This window comes from Ostrea edulis, chromosome 6, assembly GCF_947568905.1.
Source record: "Ostrea edulis chromosome 6, xbOstEdul1.1, whole genome shotgun sequence".
NCBI lineage: Eukaryota > Metazoa > Mollusca > Bivalvia > Ostreida > Ostreidae > Ostrea > Ostrea edulis.
Genome location: NC_079169.1, coordinates 92,836,305 through 92,862,291, shown reverse-complemented (window position 1 = coordinate 92,862,291; position 25,987 = coordinate 92,836,305). Strand labels below are relative to the sequence as shown.

Sequence of the window (25,987 nt, the reverse complement as noted above, 5' to 3'; positions counted from 1 at the left end):
AAGCCGCGCTCCAGTTGATAATTTTGGACTATCAATTATAGATGCCCATTCCCGTATTATACCACGAGACTCGGAGAGAGTATTCCCGGAATTTGAAATGAGGACAGGAGTCCATTTACTGATCACTTGACAAAGACGCGGTCAGATTCCGTGCGGTACATACAGTGTTAACCACATCACTATCTCATTTGCGACGTCCTCATCTCGTGGTAAGTTTTATTGAATTGATTTTTAAAAATAAAAATTTGAATTATCGTTATATATAATAGATTTTATAAACCATTAGATGAATACGTTATTGTATATCTGTAATTCATAATTGGTCAGATAGGCGTGTCACAGGTACATAGACCGGACACTCCCTCGTTTACACCTTAAGGTGTCTATGCTTACATCAGGACTGGCATACTTTGTAATCTCTGATAATCTTTCGATGACAAACATTTTTAGTATTTAAAATCATTAAAAAAAAGTTTGTATTATATTAAATAGAATATTAATTTCATAAAAACCGCAGACGGAACATTAAACAGGGTGATACAAGTCTGACTTAGTCATTTATTGGACTCGGCAACGTTTCATATCGACATGCTGCAAATTGCAGTCAATCTCGCGCTGTGTAGAACAGTTTAGATTTGCCAGAAGATTCAATATCTGACATATGGTAACCGAAGTAATAAAAAACATATCGAATTAAAGAGAAAGGAGAGAGAGGACATGTTTGATTTGGACGTCGTCTAGCGATCATTCACGTCATTAGTACAGATAACTGATTTGTATAGATACTGCAAACTTCGTACGATAATGGTCATTTAGTCTCACGGGTCCTGACTCTTAGCGATCAAAAACTAAATATCTTGTTAAAGGATTACTTTCTGGTTCGTGTTAACCAAGATTTCTCCTTCTATAATACATGTATATTGATGTATCATTTGGTCTATAGTCGCGTTATTAGAGGTGGAGTGGCTTCCGTGTTTGTAGAATGCATACCACATTGTTAAGATCTAGTGTAATGGTAAGAGATTTAACAGAATCAGAAAACTTGTGTCAACCCTTGTGATGTCTACTTCTGGAAACTATCTACTTGGTTGATGGGCATTGGCTTATATCAACGAGTAATGTTAAAAATATTAAAAACCTGTGCATTTTTATTGTAAAGATATGTGAATTGGTAAGTTCTCCTTAACATACAACTTCATATTTTTGTACACACACACACACACACACACACACACACACACACACACACACATATATATTTCACTATGTTTTATGTGTATACCTATATACATTCCTCTGACATTACTTGAATTGATACATGAAATGTCTGAATTGTACCTCATGTACCACAAAAATATACCAGAACTCACAAAAACAAAAGTACGCATGCAGTAAAAATATACCAGAACTCACAAAAACAAAAGTACGCATGCAGTAAAAATATACCAGAACTCACAAAAACAAAAGTACGCATGCAGTAAAAATAAACAAAAACCCATAAAAACAAAAGTACGGATGCAGTAAAAATATACCAGAACTCATAAAAACAAAAGTACGCATGTAGTAAAAATATACAAGACCTCACAGAAACAAAAGTACGCATGCAGTAAAAATATACAAAAACTCGCAGAAACAAAAGTACCCATGCAGTAAAAATATACAAAAACTCACAGAAACAAAAGTACCCATGCAGTAAAAGGATTATTGACTGAATCCCGTCCGATTTTTATTTTTAAAAAAATTGTGACGTTTGTTAAACGGGATAAGAAGGTCGCAAACATTGCAGGAAAAATGCATAACACAACGTTATATCAATTCTTCAGCAATGTTTGCCACCTTCATCTCCATAACATCATAACAAACCAGATTTTATCGTTCATATTTTTATGTATTCTGAAGAAATTGAGTTACGTAAATAAAGGTTTATCAAACAAGAATTCATTTTCTCTTCTTTTTTTTTCAATGCAAGATAACGTCAACACAAGCTGACCAAACTATGATAAACGCGGCTTATCTCCCTTGCTGGTGACGTCAGAGAGACTCACTGTGATGTAAACAAAATAGTTCGTATAGTGTTTATTTCATAGCATAGTGTGCTGTATTTAATTTTAGTATTAGGTCGCAGAAGAGAGTGGCCATGTACACCTTCCCAAGGGATCCCAAATTTAAAAAAAATAGAGGTACAAAACAGGGGCGAATCCAGGAATTGCGGTTAGGGGGCGCAACGGTCTGGGGGCCGCCTTGAGGCTCCCAGTGGGTTCTGGTGAAGACCCTGGGGCGAAGCCCTCGAAAGCTCCTGGATTTTACAGATTTTATAGGGCTTGAAATATGTCTCCTATGTAGCCATTTTTACTATTTTCTGTCATTTTTGATCTGGTGAAATTCAGTAATAAAATGACGCAAATTTTAAGGGTTTTTGAGAAAAACATAGGTTCTCCCAATAAAAGTAATTCAATAAATCAAAAGATTTTGTAATTCATTTCTCCGAAAGTGGAAGAAATTGTTGCTTCGTTTATCGTTTACATTTTTCTAAACAAGAGACCACGATAAACCATAGATTTAAAAAAAAATTGGGGGGCGGGGGGGGGGGGGGGGCGCCGCCGCGATGGATTTGAACAAGTTGTCACGAACACTTCAATGTTATGTACGAAACATTTCACAGGTGATCATTTATTCAGTACATCCGTCGGTAGCAAAACAATGTGAGTACAAAAAGAGCAGCGTAAAATCAGACGCGGTGCCAATCAATTTTTGATTTTCCAAAGATTGAAACAAATCAAGGCACGTACTCCGTACTTCAAGCGAAGAACACCGGAAGTGTATGTGTCACGAAATTATTGTAATAACAAAAGCATGCCCATTAATGATTGTGAACGTTGAATAAATCTACACAAAATTATGTTTTATTTTCATAATTTGATCTACAATTACATTACAAACTCTATCAGTCAACGATATTCAAACACCGGTAGTTGCATATTTATCAATACGTGTAATTCAGCTGTAGGCCTAGATACACTCTTATCACGCCTCAGACAAAATTGTTGAAATCTGATTGGTCAGATCTTGGTCACATGACGCCGTGAAAAAAACCGTATCATGCGAGTAAAATCCGTATTGGGCGAGTAATTTTATTTATCGTCGGGTTCGACTTGCAGCCGTTTCAAAAGGAAAGACATTTGACTAAGTTGTATGATATAGACCCCCACATATACAGTTAGAGGTCTTCGACGTGATAAATTCGTTACACAGTCAGTTAGTGACCTGATACGGAAAAATACATGGTGTGAAAAGAAAACCCGTATCGGGCTCGGCTTCGCCTCGCCCGATACGGGTTTTCTTTTCACACCATGTATTTTTCCGTATCAGGTCACTAACTAACTGTGTAACTAATAATGTCTCAAAGGTATGCACCTTTTATTTTCTCATTATTGATTATAAGAATTAGTTAAATCAAAAAAATTGTGAATAAACCTTTCATTCTCAAATTCAAAAAGAAAACCAGGAAGTGTCATTTAGAAATTATACAACCTTTATTCCATATACTACACGTATATACTGAACGTGTTGGTTTAAAAAAAAAAATCATTTTTTAGAATTTTAAAAATATATTATTTGATCATATGACAGTGGGTACGTAAAGTACTAAGTAAAAACAATATCTGCTGTAGAATTGAACGCAAGCAATTTTTAGTAATAACATACAATTAAAAATATAGAGGACTCCAGAAATAGAAAAGAAACAACGTTTTGTAGACTTTTGGGGCACACGAGGAAATAACAACTGATTATGAAGAACCGTGCGTCAGTACAACAGACGGCATCCATGATGATACAGATACCACATTTTAAAAAGGTCTACACCCACATGAATACTTTAGCGGAACTTCATTTGTGGTTATTCGTATCAAAAGGGGAATGGGATTACCATTTACACAGTTTTTAGACATATTTTATTACGATTAATCATAAATGAAATGTACACAAGTTTAAACAGTTTTTGGTATTTTTAAAATAATCGTTAAACTTCAATATCTGATGGCTTGATCTGAAAGCTCCTCTTCAAGATCATAATCTGTTGAAGAACCCCTTTTCGCTTGTCGTGCATTATTCCTGACTGGTTCAAACTGATATGGCTGTAACACGAAATCAGTTTGTCAGAAACAGATTCGTCCATTTTCATTTAATTAATGAGAGATTTCGTAAAACAAAATGGTGTACAGCTACACTATTTTCATTGCGTTGTTTACATAGATGTGTCTTTGTGACGTCACAAGCACACACAATCAAGAACGATAAGCGGGTAACAAATTCATTCCATGTACGAGTTTACAGCTTTGTTTCCTATCAATGCAAATTATTATACAAATTAACTTTCATTCATACCGATCTTTATGTTTATAAAGTAAAATACCATTGTTAAGACATTTAATATAAATACTTTCAAGAGCATAATATACATACATTGACCTGCAAGTTACGTAAAGGTAACAGCTAGAATTCCCTGATTGTCACAAATGCACCAACCAATTCCCTCAAATCAAATGTTGTGGTGTCTAAATAAGGAAAACAATGTCAAAGTCCCCCCCCCTTCCCCCAAAGAAAGTGTTTTCCTAGATGCTTCTATAGGGAGATAATGCTTGAAACCTGTAGGGTTGGACTTAAAGCCCTGAATTCTCGGGGAGAGGTACAAATGTAAACAAACAGGCGACACTCCATACAGTACCTTGAATACTTTAATGGCAACTATTTCTGGGTTCGGACTCCCACTGGAAGCCAATGCAGAGAAATCAGCAAGGGGGTAATGCGATTAATATGCTTATTAGTTCATGTTGTTATTCTAACCGCGGTCTTTTGGATTCTCTGCAGTCCAAAGCCCATATGCTTATTTAAACTTTACTCGTCATCGTGCGCCCGGCGTGCATCGTGCTTGACCCTGAACATGAAGGAGTAAAACAAAGTACAGCGCAATAATGATATGGTCTTGCATGAACTGTACAGTGCGTATGATGCTCGAGTGGGCATTTTGACCTTTGTTTAAAACATATACCAAATAAAGTATTTCATTGTATGCAATCAAAAGGTAGCCTCTGCGTTTTGATTGAAATCGTCTGACTTTGGAATAATTTACATCTGGTAATGCCTATATTGTAGATTGTAAAAATGGGATCTTGTAAGACAGTGGTATGCTTGCTGTTGTGTTTATGTCAAACCTCCCATCAGCTGTGCAAGCAGTCACAGTCAGGCCGACCCTTCGTATTCTACGTTGGTGAGTATTATTTGTGATTCATTCTCAGTCAGGCCGATCCTTTCTGTTTGTGATTGGTCGATCCTTTCTGTTTGTGATTGGTCGATCCTTTCTGTTTGTGATTGGTCGATCCTATCTATTGATTGGTCGATCCTTTCTGTTTGTGATTGGTCGATCCTTTCTGTTTGTGATTGGTCGATCCTATCTATTTATGATTGGTCGATCCTTCCTGTTTGTGATCGGTCGATCCTTTCTGTTTGTGATTGGTCGATCCTTTCAATTTATGATTGGTCGATCTTTCCTGTGTGGGATTGGTCAACCCTTCGTGTCAGGGTTTGGTCAATTTTTCCTGTGTACGATTGTTTGATCCTTTATATTCTAAATCGACGAGTAAACAAAGGTAAATTAAGATTGAATGACCCACCTCCTTTACGTCAGTGTTTATAATTTGGGAATGATGGACTCCTGTTGTTCTCCGTGGTTGAGAATAAATGGGATTGAGCAACTCTTCATTAGTTCTATCTCGCTGAATTTAGTATGAATTTCTGAAATCAATGTTTATGGACGGAAAACTTTAAATTCGCCCCGAGTTGCCTGATCTGACTGCATTGAACTGAAAGCATACTTTAGGTATTCAATAAATTGAATAACATTATGAGCAAAAGAAAAACAAATAGATATCAATTTCTATCACATTTGAGAGCTCGTTTCCCGATTTGTTTATCTTAGACAAACAATTCTTTACTTTAAAGAAATTGAATTTTAATTTGTACCCCAATAAATTCCTTACACGAACAGTTTTAGACTAATGTGGTATTATACATTATTACTTACTAGTAACTGCTGTGTAAATTATGATTCGATATACGAGAACATGTTCTACGTATTATCAATTTTCAAACCGACACATAATTTGATGTTACAGATCAAGAAGTTTTTACAGCCTTGTTTAAAATCAGTATTCTGCATTTTAGTCGTTAAGATGATTTTATTTGCAAATACATACTTGTTGTTAGGTCGACTTCTGTCTGACGTGTAAAACTTACGCGCTACCAATTTTGATGCACCAGATGCGAATTTCGACAAATAATGTCTCTTCAGTGATGCTCAAACCAGAGTGCCAAAGACTGGAGTCATGGAGTCAAAAGATCAGAGCTATGCATTAGGGAAATAATTCTTAATTTTGAAATGAATTTCTAAATTTTATCACAGCAATTAAATATACCTCCGTATTTTCAAGCTAGTAACGAAGTACTTAGCTACTGGGCTATAGAGACGCCCGGGGACTAACAGTTCACCAGCAGAGGCCTCGACCCAGAGGTCGTAATGTAAAACTTATACGGTACCAATTTTTCATAGCAATTATTTAACCACTCTTTACATATTGGTTTGCACTACTCTGTTCACTTGATCAATGTGTAGGGCTCACGTTGGGTATAACCGGTCCACTAGGGATGCTTTATCTTTCTAAGCTCCTGACCTCACCTGACCTCACCTCAGCTGTTTCCGTGTTTGCCCTACCCTAGATTTTGTTATTTTCCCCATAGGATTATGAGATTGATCACTGTTACAGTTGCATCTTCATTCTAATCATGCATTTGTTTCTATAGTTTTGGTTATGACTTTTTTCATTAAACAGTTGAACACAAGCTGAACTGTTACACATAAAAACACAGGATGAACTTTTACGTGGTTTTCAAAGTGTTATGGGTCAGAATTACCCCCAGTCCAGCAAAACGAACAGGGTTTCAACTATTTACAATTATTGACAGGAAAATATATGAACTAATCAAACTTTACAAAACAGTGTTCATTGTTTGTTTACAGCCTAGATGAATTCACACACAAGAATTTAAGCCTGTGTATAGCGCTAGCTGTCAAAATCGGCTGGTTAGTCCAACCATCAGTAATGTAATATCCAAATGTAATTCTGAAGAGTGCTTATTACCACGAAATCTACAGTCTATTTATATCAAAACAAACTTCTAGAGAATTGTGTTTCTAGAAAGTATACAATGCAAGCAAATAGTTTATTTCGTCACCTTTCTATTGAACTCTCCCAAACACGTTCTAAAATAGAACACCTTTTCCATATACTTATCTAGGTCACATGCGTCAATTAACAAAATCAAGTACAAATGCCGCCGTAAAATGGCTGGAATAATGCCAAAACGGCGTACAATTAACCAATTGAGAACAAATGTATAGTATGTACAAAAGTAAGTCAGCATTCCACAAATTCTATGGTCGTTATAACGATATAGTTTGCCAATACAACCTATCATTGGGTCAAATATTGTCTGACGTGTTTCATACCGATTGTTAGACCGTTCTTGTCACACTGATTTTGACTACGGATAACCACTTTTACCTGGTCAAGATAGAGGGCTCACGGTGGTTGTAACCGTTCGACAGGGGATGCTTACTCCTCCTAGGCACCTGATGCCACCTCTGGTGTGTCAAGGGGTCCGTGTTTTTCCAACTATTATTTTGTATTGCTTATAGGAGTTATGAGATTGATCACTGTTCGTTATCTTCACCTTTCATTACACAACGTACGTGTCTCAGTGATGTTCTAGCTTTCAGATGTTTACCAAACGATAGCAGTAACGTCGTTAAGGATGATTTGTTGAAAGTTTTAGAGGAAAACTCAAATAAAAAGGCAATATTACAAAATTAGATAAAAAGAAATACTGATTGTTTGTATGCTTTTGTTATTACAATAGGTTAGGTAATGAAATATTTATTGCATTGCTTCTTGAGGAACAGTCAAACCATTGTCCCTCATTTGGGAAGACCTAGGAAACTTTTGCATAAGGACAAAAGCTCAGGTCTCCCCTCTACCTCGATAGGTGTATTTTGTTAACACGTCTCTATTGTTATGTTAATTTCATTTATTTATCTTGTACTTCTGTGATAATGATAATGCTTTCATTTTTTTTCCTAATGAAAACATACCATATGAGGAATAACGCATAACATTTACACGTAATAAACTTGACAAATTGAAGCAATACATTCATGTGGTTGAATACCGCTTTAATCACCATTTCTTCATTTCCCTTTAGGGATTCTGTGTCTGAACACAGATACAGATATAAACACCATAGACACATTGCGTAAGGACATTACTGAAATTCTTATGTCCACCAACGAATCTGAAGTGGTCAGTTGTTTCCAGTTCAACAAGTACGTGTACATCGAAGTTAAAATTGACCTGCAGATAGAGACGGGGGGATGGACCAACATTGAGGAGGCTATTGACACTGGTACATTTTATTTCACATGAGGAAATTCGATCTAAAACTATAACGTAATTGGTTGTCTTTACATAATTTTCGTTTCCTGGATACACATTAAGTACTGTGTGTATACTTATTTGAGCGTATTTGAAATTCGGCGCAGTCGGAGCTTATGTACCATTTGGCGGAACCATGATTTAGCGCTTCTTCTGTATATGATACTTGATAAATAGACAATTTCATATTTTCGTGGAACTGTAATTTAGCGCTCTTGCTTTAAAACCAAAGCCGCTAACATTTGAACCCCGCTAAAATAAGAACACGTATAGTATGTTTTGTATTGTTGTGTTATTCATTTAAAACAAGTTATTTTGTATGCAATCGTTTTTTTTTATACAGCAATGACTGACGAAGGAGAGTCGTCGGTGAGTCCCAGTGTCATCATTGGTCCATTTTATATGAACGTTGCTATGATAGCTGAGAAAATGGGGATTCCTTATATCGTCACTGATTACAAAGGATTTGATTGGATAGACGTTAGCAGCGTCAGAAATCACGTGATATGGAAAACAATGTTGGTAATGAAGCCGCCCTCTCAGCAAGTTATTTTGGCAGTGGTGGATATGATGAATGCGTACGACTGGAAGATAGCAGTTGTAGTCAAACCTGACGATCCAACCTCTGACCAAGGTTATAAAACACAATCACTCAGGTTTTAATGATAAAATTACTTAGTTTTAGTACTCTAAATAACTACACACAGAAACGTGAGATAATATCGTGTGTGACAAATTCAGAAACACATACATGTACTTTTAAGAAACGTTTTAGATGATATTGGCTGATGTAATCAATGAGTAAGTTTTTTTTGCTGATTAAATGGTTCATTATCTACTAATACACAGACAGAGCCTCATCTCACAGAAATACTCAGCTGTTACAGTAACTATCGTGTGAATACGTCACAGACAATCACAGTAGATGTCACGTTGTCCCTGAAATCACAATTATGTTGTCTCACGACGAGCATTGCATTTCAGAGTGTAACGATTTGCTGTCACAGATGATGGACAACGACATTTCATCCATCTCCTACTCCTTGGAAGTATCATCGAAAGAAAAGACGGACACGCAGGCCTCAGAACTTTTGAGAACTGCGCAGATGCTGAATATCAAGACGGTCCTCGTCTGCAGTCCTCGGGACTATCGTCAGAATCTTATCAGTACCATTCTAAACACGGTGCACTCAGAATTTCTTTTTTTCCTACTTACTTTTGAATTCATTCATTTTCGTTACTAAATGGAATAAAGATAAGTTCCTTTTACTGTGGAAAAATTACTATTATTTTAAATCATCTGATCATCAATCCTCGGAAATAGTTAATTAGTAATTTTCATGACCCAAAGACAGAATTCAGGAGATATATTGCTTTGGGTCTGTATTTTTGTTTTTGAGTGTTCACAAGATAGATGATACATATTTGATATCTTCTTTAATTTTCATGGGAAACACAGGATAGGAATTCAGTGAAATTTTGGATAATACCGATACTGTATACAGAGTATATTTCACCAGCTTTATTTTCGTCAATTTTTCTTTATCGGTGAATTCAAAACTGACAGAACGTAAATTCTTTCATTTCTTTAAATTAAAAGTAGCAAAAAAGCTACTTTGGGCAATTTTAAAATTTGAAATCATTTTCAAATGCATAGTCCCCTAGGGTCTCTACAGCCCAGTAGCTAAGTACTTCGTTACTAGCTTGAAAATACGGATGTATATTTAATTGCTGGGTTAAAATAGAAATTTATTTCAAAATTAAGGATTATCTCCCTCATGCATAGCTCTTATCCTTGGACGAATTTGGCTCTTGTTTTTGGCACTCTATTTTTCCTAATAGCTCTTACAAGTTTCTTGTTATTTCGAATTTCCAAAATTGCGGCTTGGGCATCACTGAGGAGACATTATTTGTCGAAATGCGCATCTGGTGCATCAAAATTGGTACCGTATAAGTTGACATCTACACTGAGTCGCCAAAAGTATTGCAACAAACATGGCTGACGTCATCACAATGTAAATAACAGCTGCATGGAAAAAAACCCAACTTTCCTATTATTTATTTACCATTTTTTCTAGTATTTTGTTGCAAAGTCTTTCTGAATAATAAGTTGTCGTAGTCTTGAAGATATTGAAGCATGGAAGCTACGGATATATGTTTAAAGAGGCCATTCCAAATTCTTGTCACTGCAGCCATTAGGTCATCCCGGTTTTTAATATCATCAAACTCACGGGACAGTTTCATTTAGATACAACGCCAGATATTTTCAATGATATTAAGGTCCGGGGACTGTGCAGGCCAGTTGAATTTTGGAATACCGTTTTCTTGTTTCCAAGTATTGGTCTGTCTAGAGGAGTGGGGGTGGCGTTATCGTCTTGGAAAATAAATTGCTGATTTCCAAAAACTTTGCTAACAACGGGTCATAAGTGATTATCCAGCAATTCAATATACTTTGCTGAGTTTAGATTTCTATCAACAGGTACACGAACACCAATACCATAATTGGTAATACACCCCCAAAACATACAACTTACTCCCACGGGCGTTTTGCGTTGGTTCAGACGGTAAGGTTTCCACTTCTTGGACGATTTTCTCCACAAACTTACAGAGTTATTTTGTCCAATGACTACCTATGTTTCGTCTGAGAAAATAACTTTCTACCACTGTTCAGGTTTCCAATGTCTTTTCCGCGGCACCACAAAATTCGGCGTTGTTTGTTGACTTTAGCGATTGTAAGCGTTTTCTGAATTTTGCCCCTCCTGTATCCTTCCTGGTGTAACTTACGACGAACAGTTCTCCTGGACACATTTGTACCTTCATTCCTATTAAAAGTTGATGTAATGTCTTGAAGAAATTGTCTTCTGTTAGTTTTCAGAATGCGATAAAGTTTCCGATCACCCCTCTCATCTATCACTTGGGGTCTTCCACTCCGGAGATCGTTTTTAACACTTTCTTTTTGACGGATTTTTTTCAAAACTCGTCCAACAGTGCTTCGATGGATTCCCAATGATTCACCAATTTTGTTGTCATTAAACTCCTTTGAATTTAGAATTACAATTCTTTCCTTTAGGTCCTTTGACAATTCTCTCTCATTCTTCGACATTGTTTTCATTCGATACCTTACCGGAAATCGTCTGCTACTTTGAATTACAAACGGTTCCCCATATAATTCGTACCCTAGTTAATTCGCATACCTGACATCACGACCCAAGCTTACTTTGTTACGCGTCAGCAAAATTTAAAGCGAGTAAAATTGTGATGATGTCAGCCATGTTTGTTGCAATACCTTTGGTCACTCAGTGTAGAAGAAAATACGGGAGGAAAAATTACCTGTATACAGTGAAAAGTGAAGATCACGTATTAAGGGTACATGGTTTGTTCATCTACCCCCTTTCACGGTTTCTGACTTGGGGCCTTATCATTTCACACAATGACTTGTAGGGTATCAAAGATATACATATTTCACGGATTGTGATTTTTTGCAGTTTGCTGAAAATTGTTCTGGATTTTTTGGCATGGTTTTAGAGAGAATATGGTTTGTCTTTCTAACTCCTTTCCCAAATTCTAAGCTAGGATTGTATCAATTCACAGTGTTGTTCGAATATTGAAGGTAAATTTTGATATGGCTGGATATAGATTTCATCGAGTGATTCGCAGACATTTGAAGACACTCTTTGAAGATACATTTGGTTAGAGTTCTGGAACTCTCTGGGTTTTAATCATCATAGATTGAGTTCAATCCTATGACGATTTATGGACTTAAAACATTTTGATAATAGATGCGGTCGCATTTTCTACCGTTTACGTTACTCTTGTTCTTTATTTTCAGGCAAAGACATTCGGCATGATGAGCGACGAATCAAGATCATTCATATTACTAGATACGGTAATATATCTAAACAGAAACCAATTGTAGTCAAGAAAGTGAATATGTAGTACTTACCTTTTATATATTCACACAATGTACAGGGCTTAGTCGTTCTTATAACCAAACGTCTTGTTTATAAGTTGATATGTTTCAAATTGGGGATTAGTACCACGCCAATTAAAGGTTGATTTGTTTTGTCTTATCATAAAGCTGTAAGACAGAAAGAGAACGTAAGCTTGGTCGTTCGGGCGCTCTCTTCCCAACCGGAAGTTCCGGGTTCAATTCTCGATCCCGAAGCCGCGTTAAACATGAGACCTTTAAAGCTGTATGACCCGATGTTCATGTATTATTTTTGTACATAATTACTTTAAAGCAGATTAATTACTTTATAAAGTTAGTAACTTTCCCTTAATTACATGCTTGAAAACGTCAGCATGTAAAAGAAAACAGTGAGAATATCATTTAGAAGGTAAATATAGTGGCTACATATATAAATCATCCCATAATAGACGTCTGTAAATAGACACACGCGCGTCAGGGGAATCCCAACATGATGTATTAACTCATACGCAACTGTCTTAACTTTTAAGGCTGAAAGAGCGTAAAACTACGAATTAATAAGAGGTATTTGATATTTTTATTTCTATTAAACTTGTGGCAGGTACTGTTGTAACAAAATACACAGCTTTACACAGATAAGACCACAGATGATCTGAAAGTTTGAACTGGTCACGTGACTGTCAATTGAGCTTGCAGGCAGTCTGACGCGGTTATTTGTAAACATCGATTTAAAATCAAATTATTTGGGTTAAAACAGGTGAAATAATGTATAATATGTCACACAGCCTCATAACTACATACGTGCGATGATTTAATAGCGTTTTTACGAGATGGAAAATAATATTGTCATTCGGACCATACAGCTTTAACATAAGCAGTGACTGTATTTTTACCAAGCGCCTAACATTTGAGGTGAGTCATGGGTCTTTCGAATACAACCTTAAACGTGGAGGTCTTTTGTCACGGTAGGCGTTGGCAAGATATAGAACCCTCACTGCTACGACCTTGAGGGCCATTTCAAGGTCATATATGTGGACTTTACCTAAAAGTAGTTAAGGTTCGATATGAGTGAAAAATTCTCAAATTCAACAAAGAAACAGCCTAAACACAAAGAGAATAATATATGTTCTAAAGTTTCAAAAGTTTTGCTTTCTACTTTAATGATAAATTTATTTTACACTATCAAATAACACTAAAACGGTTTTTGATAATATTGATTTCTTAAATGAAATTTTTGGCACACCTTGACAGGATTTTTACCTGCACAGTTTGAGTGAGAACAACATTTACCGCCAAAAGTACTATGCTGCGCGCAGTCAGCTACTGGCTTTCCGGTACCGTGACGTAATAGAGGACTTCACTTCTCCTACCCGGGCGATAGCCACCGACGTTTCCCGTCTCATAGTAGAGGCAAAGAAAAACTACATGACTATAGCTGGAAGACAGAGCAAGATCGATAGTAAACTGTTCCTGGAGAGTTTGAAGAAGGTATTTCATTCTAAAAGTTTGCCATTTTCATGTGTAATCACATTGTGAATAAACAAGAATCGTTCAAACGTAAATTTGTTTAATCCGTCAACTCTAAAGATAAACTGCGCTTGATGTAGATGGGGTCGTGCTTACCGACAGCTATCATTCACAACCAGATGTGATGCTTAGAAGTTCATGAGCACAACTAGGTTTGTGAGTTGTATACTCATAATTTCCTCTGGGTAATTTAATGATCACTACACCCCTTCATAAGGGATGTATATTGTTTTGATAAGGTTTCTTCTTCATTATCAAAATTTATTCTGACTAAGGCCAGCCTGACTTCAGTCTGGGAATATACAGTCCCGACCACAAACGACTTAACAGACGCAGATAGAAGGCCCACAGTCTGGGAATATAAAGTCCCGACCAGACACGACTTAACAGACGCAGATAACAGGCCCACAGTCTGGGAATATAAAGTCCAGACCAGACACGACTTAACAGACGGATGTCAGGCTCACAGTCTGGGAATGTACAGTCCCGAGAAGACACGACTTAACAGACGCAGATAACAGGCCCACAGTCTGGGAATATAAAGTCCAGACCAGACACGACTTAACAGACGGATGTCAGGCTCACAGTCTGGGAATGTACAGTCCCGAGAAGACACGACTTAACAGACGCAGATAACAGACCCAGTCTGGGAATGTACTGTCCCGACCAGACACGACTTCACAGACGCAGATAACAGCCCCACAGTCTGGGAATATAAAGTCCCGACCAGACACGACTTAACAGACGGATGTCAGGCTCACAGTCTGGGAATGTACAGTCCCGAGAAGACGCGACTTAACAGACGCAGATAACAGACCCAGTCTGGGAATGTACTGTCCAGACCAGACACGACTTCACAGACGCAGATAACAGCCCCACAGTCTAAGAATGGTTTGAAAAGAGTTTAAATCTTAAGAGAAGTAGTAAATGACATTATGAAAATAAAACATATGCTATAAGTTATTGTATTGTAGTTGTCCAAGTTACACGCATGTAAAGTACAGAAAAATATTCTACGAATTGTATAATCTTGAGTTTGCACACACAGAGAGAGAGAGAGAGAGAGAGAGAGAGAGAGCATCAAAGTATTAACATGTGCACATCTACACAGACTAGCTTGTTAGCAATATTACTGTCCAGGGTTTGATTTCTACACATATATACTAGCTTGTTAACAATATTACTGTCCAGTGTTTGATATCTACAAATATTGACTAGCTTGTTAACAATATTTCTGTCCAGTATTTGATATCTACAAATATTGACTAGCTTGTTAACAATATTTCTGTCCAGAATTTGATATCTACAAATATAGACTAGCTTGTTAACAATATCACTGTCCAATGTTTGATATCTACAAATATAGACTAACTTGTTAACAATATTACTGTCCAGTGTTTGATACCTACAAATATAGACTAGCTTGTTAACAATATTACTGTCCAGTGTTTGATACCTACAAATATAGACTAGCTTGTTAACAATATTACTGTCCAATGTTTGATATCTACAAATATAGACTAGCTTGTTAACAATATTACTACCCGGCGTTTGACATCTACAGATATAGACTAGCTTGTTAACAATATTACTCTCCAATGTTTGATATCTACAACTATAGACTAGCTTGTTAACAATATTACTACCCAGTGTTTGATATCTACAACTATAGACTAGCTTGTTAACAATATTACTACCCAGTGTTTGATATCTACAACTTTAGACTAGCTTGTTAACAATATTACTGTCCAGTGTTTGATATATACAAATATTGACTAGCTTGTTAACAATATTACTGACCAGTGTTTGATATCTACAACTATAGACTAGCTTGTTAACAATATTACTACCCGGTGTTTGACATCTACAGATATAGACTAGCTTGTTAACAATATTACTGTCCAGTGTTTGATATATACAAATATAGACTAGCTTGTTAACAATATTACTGTCCAGTGTTTGATTGACGGATACGGTGTCCTACAGCACTATCAACCACAGGATACATACAGTGATAGTTGGGTAACAATGCAAGTCCTACAGATCCACAGGAACAGTGGACAGACCCTCCTTTGTGTATAGAATTTCAAAGTTCATTTAGAAATCAGTGGGGAAAATGGTCCAGAATATGATCACCCCTAATAAAGTTCCTTCCTACTGATCTGTCAATTTTTTTTTTAGAGCGTCTGGAAACTATGGGAAAATGGACAACAAAACTGTCGTATCTGGAATAATCAGCGTTGCTTGCAACATACATGCATGTTGCAGCGTCATAATTTCCAAACTACCATAGTAAATGCATAGATGTCGGTGATCATTAGCCGAAAAATAAACACTGTCAATCAAACATGTATTTCTTATTATTAGTGATATTTCATACAAGGGGTTGGATGTCCTATTTCCTTGCCACTTTCGTTTGTTTTACAACAAACTTCATTAATAAAGAATTTACTAACCGTTTTATATCGTGTTTATAGAGAAAATGATACTGTTTGATACTCTCAGGTTTCGTTTGACGGTACATCAGGAATGATTCAGTTTAATTCCACCACAGGAGCACGTGTGAACTTTAACCTCCATCTGTATCGTCACGGGAGAGGACTGGACATCATCACACGGGTGAACCAATCAAATTAATGACATTGGTTTGCTGCAATATTTCTGATAAAGTCCACAGTCAGTCGTCTCTCATCGAGTCGGTATTTTTCAGATCGGAGAATGGTCGCCCAATGGCGTTGTACCGCAGGCCAGATTTACCAAACTGAACGAGTCTAAGCCGCAGAAGACGAAGATTAAGAGCCTTTTTGACGGTGTACAGAAGGTGGCCGTGGTTTTGGTATGCAAGTCCTCTTAAAAGAACTAGGTTTACTGATTGTGTTATTTGGTTCTAATTTTGATTTTATATTAAGAATACATCAATAAAAATAATGCTTATATAAATTTGTGGAATAGGTAAAATACACAAATTAATGGTTTTAGCAATCGGTCATGAATTTGCTGCATCACAAACACCTTTTTATCTCGCCATTCTCTATCAGCTGGTATAAGAAATTATTTCTAAACTGTTTGACTTCAGAAAACAAAGATGGGATAAGTTGACCATATTAAACTTTGTTGAGTGTTTTAAGCTGAAGATATTTTAGCCATATATCAGCTTTGAAATCAAATCAGTGTCCTGTTTTTAAGTTTGTTGGTCTTCGTGGCGGCACTTAATAAGACTACTCTTTTATTGAACACTAGATACATGTACGAGGACAGTCTTTCTCGTTTCAGTGGGATTGTGATCTCTGACGCGGGGCACCAGTTTACGTCCCACCCGACGGATTACCATACCAAATTAATCTATGTTATTATTTATCAATAGGCCGTTCTTGGCACACTGATTTTGACTAAGAATAACTCCGCTTACATAATCAAGATATAAGGCTCATGGCGGGTATGACAGGTCGACAGGGGATGCTACTCCTCCTAGGCACTTGATCCCACCTCTGGTATATCCATGGGTCAGTGCTTGCCAAACTTTATTTTGTATTGTTTATTAGTAGTTATGAGATTGATCACTGTTCGTTATCACACCTTTCATTGTCTAGCGTTGCAAATAAAAGAAATAAAATAGTTTGATCAATGCATGAAGCATATAATTTATTTCTATTCGAAAATCTGCCTGAAAGTTGACATCTCAAGATTTCTCAAGAAAGATAAAACAAATCGGGGGGTGGGGGTGGGGGGTGGGGGGTGAATGAAATATAGAATAAAATAAAAAAATGTCCCGAATTAGTGACGGCATATTCCATATTAGCATTATATTCAAAACAAAATAAATCTTACTTTCTTTTATGATTTTCTCAACATTGACATTGCTGAGTACGGTATATAATTGGAGAAACCACAAAATGTTCATTTCAGTACCAGAAAGGATTCTTACCGCACCTAGTTCTTTTGCCCTAAATTGGTTGATGTAATAAACTGATAATTGAAAGTTGTAGTTTAGTCATGAACTATTTACCAGCCTTAAGCTAGTACCAAACAGATACGTAACATTTTTCTCAAGTTCAAAGTTTTTTAAATACAAAATGTATTTTGTTCTAAGGAACAAAACCTCTTAATGTGCATGGTATAAAAGAGATATATCTTATAATGTTTCCTTCATTTAGTTTCAAGTATAGGGTATCAGACCCTAGTTAGAAGAATATGAAATTAAACTTTCTTGATAAGAATGTGCCCTATGTAAAAATTATCTATAGAGATTTTACAAAAATTAATACTTTTTATAGAGCCGACGTATTTGTTACTAAATCTCAATAAAATATATTGTAATTGATATATTTGTGTACACCGCGATGTACAATATAACATGCATGGCTCGTCAATAGCAGATCTTAAACTTACAATTGCTTTATATTGAGATATCTTAAAAGGAAATGTATTGTTCAAATTTTGAGAGAATTAAAATTAACATGATGAACAAAATAATACAGAAATTGATTTCTTTTTAAATAATGAAAATTCAACTTAAGATTTTGGATATTTTGGACTTTTTAGAAAAAAAATCGGCAAATGACGTCATCATATTTGACGTTTAATCTTAATATTTGACCATCATCAGTATACTTTAAGACAAAAGTCTGCTTATACATGTGTCCACATATCAGGCCTCGAGACCATAAACTGAGAATAGACTTAAAATTTAAATATATATGAAAATTATTTCAAAAGTTAGCTGGATTTGTTTAATCTTAAGTCTATTCTCAGTTTATGGTCTGGAACTTTCTATCAGCTATACAACAAAAGTTACCGGTTACTTTATAATAGACAGTTAAATCTCACAAAGATGAAATAAATACATTCAAGATTTGGACTTCCAGTCCTCCAAGATATTGGATGTATTCCATATTGTTCAGAATATGCCAAATACACGCCATGTTTGTTCAGAACAACATTGGATACTAGTATTATGGAGATTTCAAATATTAAATCAATGAATTTTTAAAGAAGATATAAGCGAAAACTAATTTTGCAGGTGTTTGGTATTACCTTAATTAACAAAAATAACAGAGGAAATTAAAAACAACAAACAGGACAAACTATATTCAAAAGCTGTAAAATATGATTGTGAAAGAAATGATATAATGATATGCAAAATACAATATCCATAAAAATCTATCGAGGATAGTATTAAAATAGTCGTACCTATATTGCGTAATGGTAATTGATTTGATTTGGATTTAGGAGGATCCGTTCGTCATGTTGAAGGACGACCCCTTCGCGACAGGAAACGATCGTTACGAGGGGTTTACAATTGACCTGCTGAACGAGCTGTCAGATAGGTGTGGTTTTGAATACGAAATTTACCACATGGAAGCGTATGGTTCCATTGTAGGTGAGGGGGTCTGGAACGGAATCGTGGGGGAGGTCATTAATGGGGTAAGTATGGTGTTTCGCTAACCTTGAAACAATGACGTCAGTGATTTAAACAGCAAAATGTTCCATCAGATTCAAATAACCAATAGTGTACTATCTAATTGTCACTATGCGTGAAAATTGTTAACAGAAGGACAAATAGTTTACAATGTTGAATGCATGTACGTCATACACTACAGTGAGTGTTATATACACTACAGTGTGACGTGTTTTCATACACTGCAATGTACTTAAGAATTGAACCGCACTTTTGAGCTGTTCATGGTCAATATGAACTGATTTGGATTTGAGGCAAATTCTGTGAATCGCTCAAAAGTATGGCATGTCAAACGTTGCAATATTTGATCTTTTCCATTTGTATTGTATAATTTTGCATTTGTATTCTATATTTTCCATTTGCATTGTATAATTTTTCATTTGCATTGTATAATTTCCATTTGTATTGTATAATTTTCCATTTGTATTCTAAATTTTCCATTTGTATTGTATAATTTTTCATTTGTATTGTATCCAGGGAATGTTTATTTTGATTTGTCACGAAGGATTTCATTAGTTAAAGTCACTGATGTACCACATCTGTAGACGTGCTTAGCACACAGGGCCGCATCGTCGCAAACCACGGTTTTGAGTCCACTCATGCTCGAATAGAAGCACCCGTGGGTAACCGACAATGACAGGGCCGCAGCAATGACAGTTCTTTATCGTGCCAACGCCTGTCTATCTGTTTTTAAGGTCATTACGGAAAGACCCGTGATTCTCACTTTTAAATGCCGAGTGTTTGGCAAAGGAGCAATCACTGTCTTTATGTCTTACGTTTCATGCGGCAATGACAGTAACGGTTCTCGAACTCATGACCTCTCGCCCACAAACCAAGCGATATATTACTGAGCTACCGCGACAAGGTCCTGGACTAGTTATTTTTAGAAATACGTAGCTAGCTCTAGTAATAGCGACCCCCCACCCCCACCCCACCCCGATCATTTAAAAAAAATATATATAGAAAATATATAGAACTGTCCAGAAAAGCATGCACATTTTTATTATGTCAGAATTCAGTAGATTCGGGGGACTTAATTCGGCCTTTGGGTCCCTACCAATTGTTAACCTCGAGTTTGGTTTGTTACAACTATTCAATGGATTAACGTTTATCGAATTTGGTAATGCGCGAGATTTTGAAGAGGTAAAGTTCAGGAGCCACGTTTCGCAGGAATGTACCGTATTTACTAAGTGTAATCCCCCCCCTCATTAATTGATCGCTTTTATGCGTCTAATGTGATCAGCATATTCAAACTAGTCTCCTATTTAACCACTGGCTGCAGTAAACTGATGGATGTCTGGGAACTGACTTAAGATCCCTAGTAAGTCTAGTGCAAAGCCTTGGTGGAGGAGGGAGGGGAATGCAGGGGGAGGGCGAAGTCAGTGGCGGATTTAAGGGGGGGTGCAGTCGGCGCCCCCCCCCCCTCTCAAAATTTCCAAATTTAAGGTAAATCTTGGTATCTTGTTTAGAAAAATGTATTAAACAATAAAATAAGCAATAATTTCTCCCATTCCCGGAGAAATAAATGACAAAATCTTTTGATTTCTTGAATTATTTTATTGAGAGAACTTAATTTTTCCAGAAACCCTTAAAATTTGCGTCATTTTACTAATTTCACTTTATGAAAAATGACATATTTCAAGTCCTATGAAATCTGTAAAATCCAGGAGCTTCCGGGGACTTCGCCCCCTGGGCCCATACAAAATAAAACGTTCATGCATGCTTTTTTCGACAGCTATATATAAAATATATTTGTGAAGGGAAGGGGGGGGGGGTCTCCCCGCGCAAGATTCCTCATTGCTAGCTACATGTATGTTCAACTAGTCCTTATATGGAACCGATCGCGGTAGTTCAGTGATATACTCTTTGGTTCGTAACCGTGAAGTTGCATGTTCGAATTCTACTCGTTTCATGGCTGCATCAAACCTTAGACGTAAATATAGTTAATACTTTCCCATACGCATTGCTATCTAAAAGTGAGAATCACAGATCTTTCGGATAATGTGAACAGACATCCCGTGTTGCGACAGGCGTTGACACGTTAAAGAACCCCCAATGCTACGCCACTGTGCCCATACATGTAGCATAGTAAGTCTATTTGTGGTACGTCACCTGCAGCTGGTGACGGCTAAATATAAGTGGGACATAAACTAATGAAATCCTTCGTAACAAATCAAAATAAACAATCCCTCGGATACAATACAAATGAAAGATTTTGCAATGCAAATGGAAATTATACAATGCAAACGAAAAAAATATATAATACAAATGGAAAATATTGAATACAAATGGAAAACTATACAATACTGTTCTGTCACGAATTATTGTACACCCTGGGCGTGTAATAAACTGACAGAAAGTTAACCAAAACAAGGTCCAGATTTATTCCGTGCCAATATATGGTAAAAGACTGAAATACAAATTGTAACAATCATAAGTACAGCATTTGAATAAGAAATCATTTTGATGTCACTAATTGCGTTCCGTAGTTTTGAAATTTGAACAGCATCTTAAAAGTAAGAAAATTATGTAATAAAATATCTGATTCCTATCAAATGTCTATAGTTATTTCGCTTAAACAATTATCAAGTATAATGATATTCAATAATATTAACTATTCACTAAATATACATTCATGAAACACAGACGCTTAGAGAAGACAACGAACGACGCGCCATACATCTACATGTGGCTTACAGATTGTGCAGTTAACAAAACAACAAAGCATTTATCTCCTAACTTATGCATTGAACAGAATATTCAACATATTCATTAGAAAGTTTCTGCAAACATACAAAATTACTTACACTGTAATTTCCTGAGATTTAGATAAAAAAATCAGACGGAGACTGTCGACGCTTCTGCATCATGACGTAACATAAAGGTAACAAAAAATAGCAAGTCGTACCAATTCGATTCGCTTATCGCGACAGCACAAATACAAATGGAAAATATAGAATACAAATGGAAAATTATACAATACAAATGGAAATTATACAATGCAAATGAAAAATTATACAATGCAAATGGAAAATATAGAATACAAATGGAAAATTATACAATACAAATGGAAAGGATCAAATATTGCAACGTTTGTCATGCCATACAAAAGTGCTGTTCTTATATTTATATTCATTTACTAAATCACGGTTTGTTTACATTGCTTCTATAAGTAATGAAATATTTTGTTACATAAAACGAACTCCTAAGATCTGCTTATGTCACAGTCATATTCTGACGTATGTCAAAACATAGACATGACATCACACTTCTTACCCTGCCTATTATTGGTGCACTGTATTTTGGAGCTAAGAGATCACAAGATTGTGATGATAATCCACGTAAGATCACAATCTTAATCCGAGGTGTTATTGTGCGAGATCTTTGTAACTCATGTTGTATTTTTCCAAATAATTACGCTCTCTCAGTCGCGTGCTTTAAACTAGTTTATAATCCGTTCATAGTCAATATGAATGGATTGTGCCGCGTGCTGAAATTGGTTGGTTCATAGAGGAAAATGCGATTTACGATATGAATATTTTATTATATACACGACAGTATGAGGGTCAGTCTTTATATACACTACACTGTGACGTTTTTAATACACTACACTGACTACAATATCTATCTATCTATCGATCGTGTGTGTGTGTGTGTGTGTGTGTGTGTGTGTGTGTGTGTGACGTGTTTATATTAACTACACTGTGACGTGTTTCTTATATTAACTACAGTGTGAAGTGACTACATACACTACTGTCTGACGTCTTTATATAGTATTTATAATACACTAAAGTGTGACGTGTTTATATACAATACAATGTGACGTGTTCAGATTTACTGCAAAGTGATATATTATATAAACTAGATCGTAAGTCAGTGTAATGTTTTTATATACATAATATATGACATTGCTGCTACGTTGTGGTGTCTCTTTTTATTCACTGCAGTATGTCATTATATATTCTAACAGTCTGCTACTTTCGGAATGGGTGCAATTTCCATTACATCGGGCAGGGAGAAAGACGTAGATTTCAGTCTCGGTGTCATGACAACAGGCGTGAATCTTTTGATATCAAAACCCAAAATCGTCGACTCAATATTCCAGTTTATGGAGCCATTTTCTCTGAATCTGTGGATGGCGATTGTTGGTGCGTCTGTCGGCGTTTCGCTATTATACTTTGTTCTGGACTATTCGAGCGAGGAACGCAAGTTTTCGGTGAGAGAGACATGGTGGTTTTCTATTGGAACACTTTTGATGCGAGGGACGGATTTCGCTCCTCGTCCTACGTCACAGAGAATCCTGACAGCCGGGTTCTTGTTCTTCGTTTTAATTACGGTATCATCTTATACAGCGAATATGGCTGCTTTTTTGACAACGAACAATTTGGAAAAACAGATACAATCATTAGAAGAACTGAATGAAAGGTCGGACTATGAGTGCGGAACTGTAAGGGATTCTGCCACAATGAACTTCTTTAGAAAAAGCTCGAAGTCCTTATATCAAAATGTGTGGAAGAAAATGAGCGACGGAGGGCTAGTATCTGGCTCAGAGGAAGGGCGTCAGAGGGTCAAGAAAGGGGGTTACGCCTTTATTTTTGACTATATGATCAATTCATACTCCGAACTTACATCATGTGAAACCAAAATGGTAGGGATCCCTTTCAGGCTCCAAGAGCACGGTATTGTGATGAAACAAGGGGCGCCATTTAAAACCAACCTCAATATAAATCTTCTCAAAATCAAAGAATCGACCATCATGGCACAGCTCCGAAATAAGTAAGTATATATATATTATATATATTCCAAAGTTAAAACAGATGATTGCTACCTATATCCGTTCACCAATTTCTTACCTATTTGAAATTAAATATTTCATTGACGTTGTTTGATTGATTGATTGTATACAGTAACTGTAAACCAACTTTTATTCGTGTGCGAGATAATTTCGAGAGATTAGCGAGAACCTCATCGTCGTGAATATTTCATGTCGTGAACCAGTCCTTGAATGTCTCTCATAGGCTCGAAAAAGACTCAATCGCGAACATTACTCGCCGCGAACCAGTTTATTACAGGTGAATCGCGAAATAAAGTAGCCGTAAATAAAAGTTGGTTTACAGTATTGTTTAACGTCCCTCTCGAGAATTTTTCTCTCATTTGGAGACGTCACCATTGCCGGTGAAGGGCTGCAAAAGTTTGTCTGAACTTTAACTTAAAGCTTATAGTAGGCTTACCGGAGAGATCCAAAGATTAACTGGGAATCTCTGAGAATCTTTCCAAAAGCAATAAAGTCAAAAACATTTTGTCAAAATAGTCTACCCTCATCCTAAGACATATAGTACATAGTTCGATGTGATATTGTGGGGCCATAGTTAGTACTATGAGTTTTCTATACGTCGGGTTTGATCTTCGTAAGAGCAAGGTGACGTAGGTAAGTGTTATGGACCTCTCTTTTTGAAGTTTCGTTCTTAATACATGTGTATATCTATAGACTCGGAGATCATAACTATGTGAAGCATTGTGAATCTTTATGCTATATACATTGTGAACAGGTGGTGGGAGAACAAAAGAAAATGTGACTTTTCGGAGAGCCAACCCACGGTGGAGTTTGGAATTAAGCACATGGCGGGGGTGTTTATCGTGGGGGCGGGCGGACTGGTGTGTGCCATACTTTTCTTTTTGTCCAAGAAGTGGTTCGTAGCTTTAAGGACCAAGGACAAGGCTGCAGAATCAGACTCAGGCAAGGCGGAGACGTTATATGCCACGGAGAAGGGTGTGAGTAAAACAGACGTGGCAAACGCCGTCAGCGTGTGAGTGATGAACCGTGACGAGTGACTGATGAACCGTGATGAGTGACTGATGAACCGTGACCAGTAAAAGCAGATCTGAGTTCACTTCATATCGATGAGATATTATTCATCATTACAAGTTTTATTAAAGCAATTCATACCATAAACATATATTGAACATATTGATGATGAATTACAAGTAAGGCATTTTCTAATAGTATACAAGATGTATATATAGAATCAGGTCGATACAAAAATGAACTTAGGAACAATAGAATATGTACATTGTGTGATTTAAAAGACGTAGAGGATGAGTTTCACTTTATTTTGAAATGTCCAAAATACCAAGAAATACGTAATCTATATATCAAAAAGTATTATTTTAGACGTCCAAGCGTTTTCAAATTAATTCAATTATTAAGTGTACACAATGTTAAAGAATTGCGAAACTTAGGAAATTTTTTATTCCTAGCAGAGAAAATAAGAAAAGATAATTCATAATTGTAATTACACCCCATTTCTTTTTCTCATTTAACACAATTTTTTTTCTTCTATTCTTATTTTCATACAACTCTCACGCAATCACCTATATTACAAATATTATCTTTTATACTTATATGTATATGTATGCTGATCTATAGCCCTGATTATGTGCATGTTGTTCACCTTATATTTCATTATGTATAAAATTGTATATCTGATGTGCCAGATGGCATAAAGAAATAAACTGAACTGAACTCAA

General features: G+C 36.3%; 1 protein-coding gene across 1 annotated transcript; it reads left to right on the top strand.

The window, feature by feature from the left end:
• Window positions 1–55: 55 nt before the first annotated feature.
• Window positions 56–25,987, top strand: LOC125683441 (glutamate receptor ionotropic, kainate 2-like). The gene is made up of 12 exons (XM_048924580.2): window positions 56–209; window positions 5,155–5,269; window positions 8,317–8,517; window positions 8,890–9,180; window positions 9,531–9,730; window positions 12,376–12,432; window positions 13,726–13,962; window positions 16,507–16,620; window positions 16,712–16,837; window positions 19,231–19,425; window positions 23,430–24,235; window positions 25,009–25,987. The coding sequence occupies exons 2-12, from the start codon at window positions 5,164–5,166 to the stop codon at window positions 25,268–25,270; spliced, it is 2,595 nt and encodes an 864-aa protein (XP_048780537.2). The 5' UTR covers window positions 56–209; window positions 5,155–5,163; the 3' UTR covers window positions 25,271–25,987.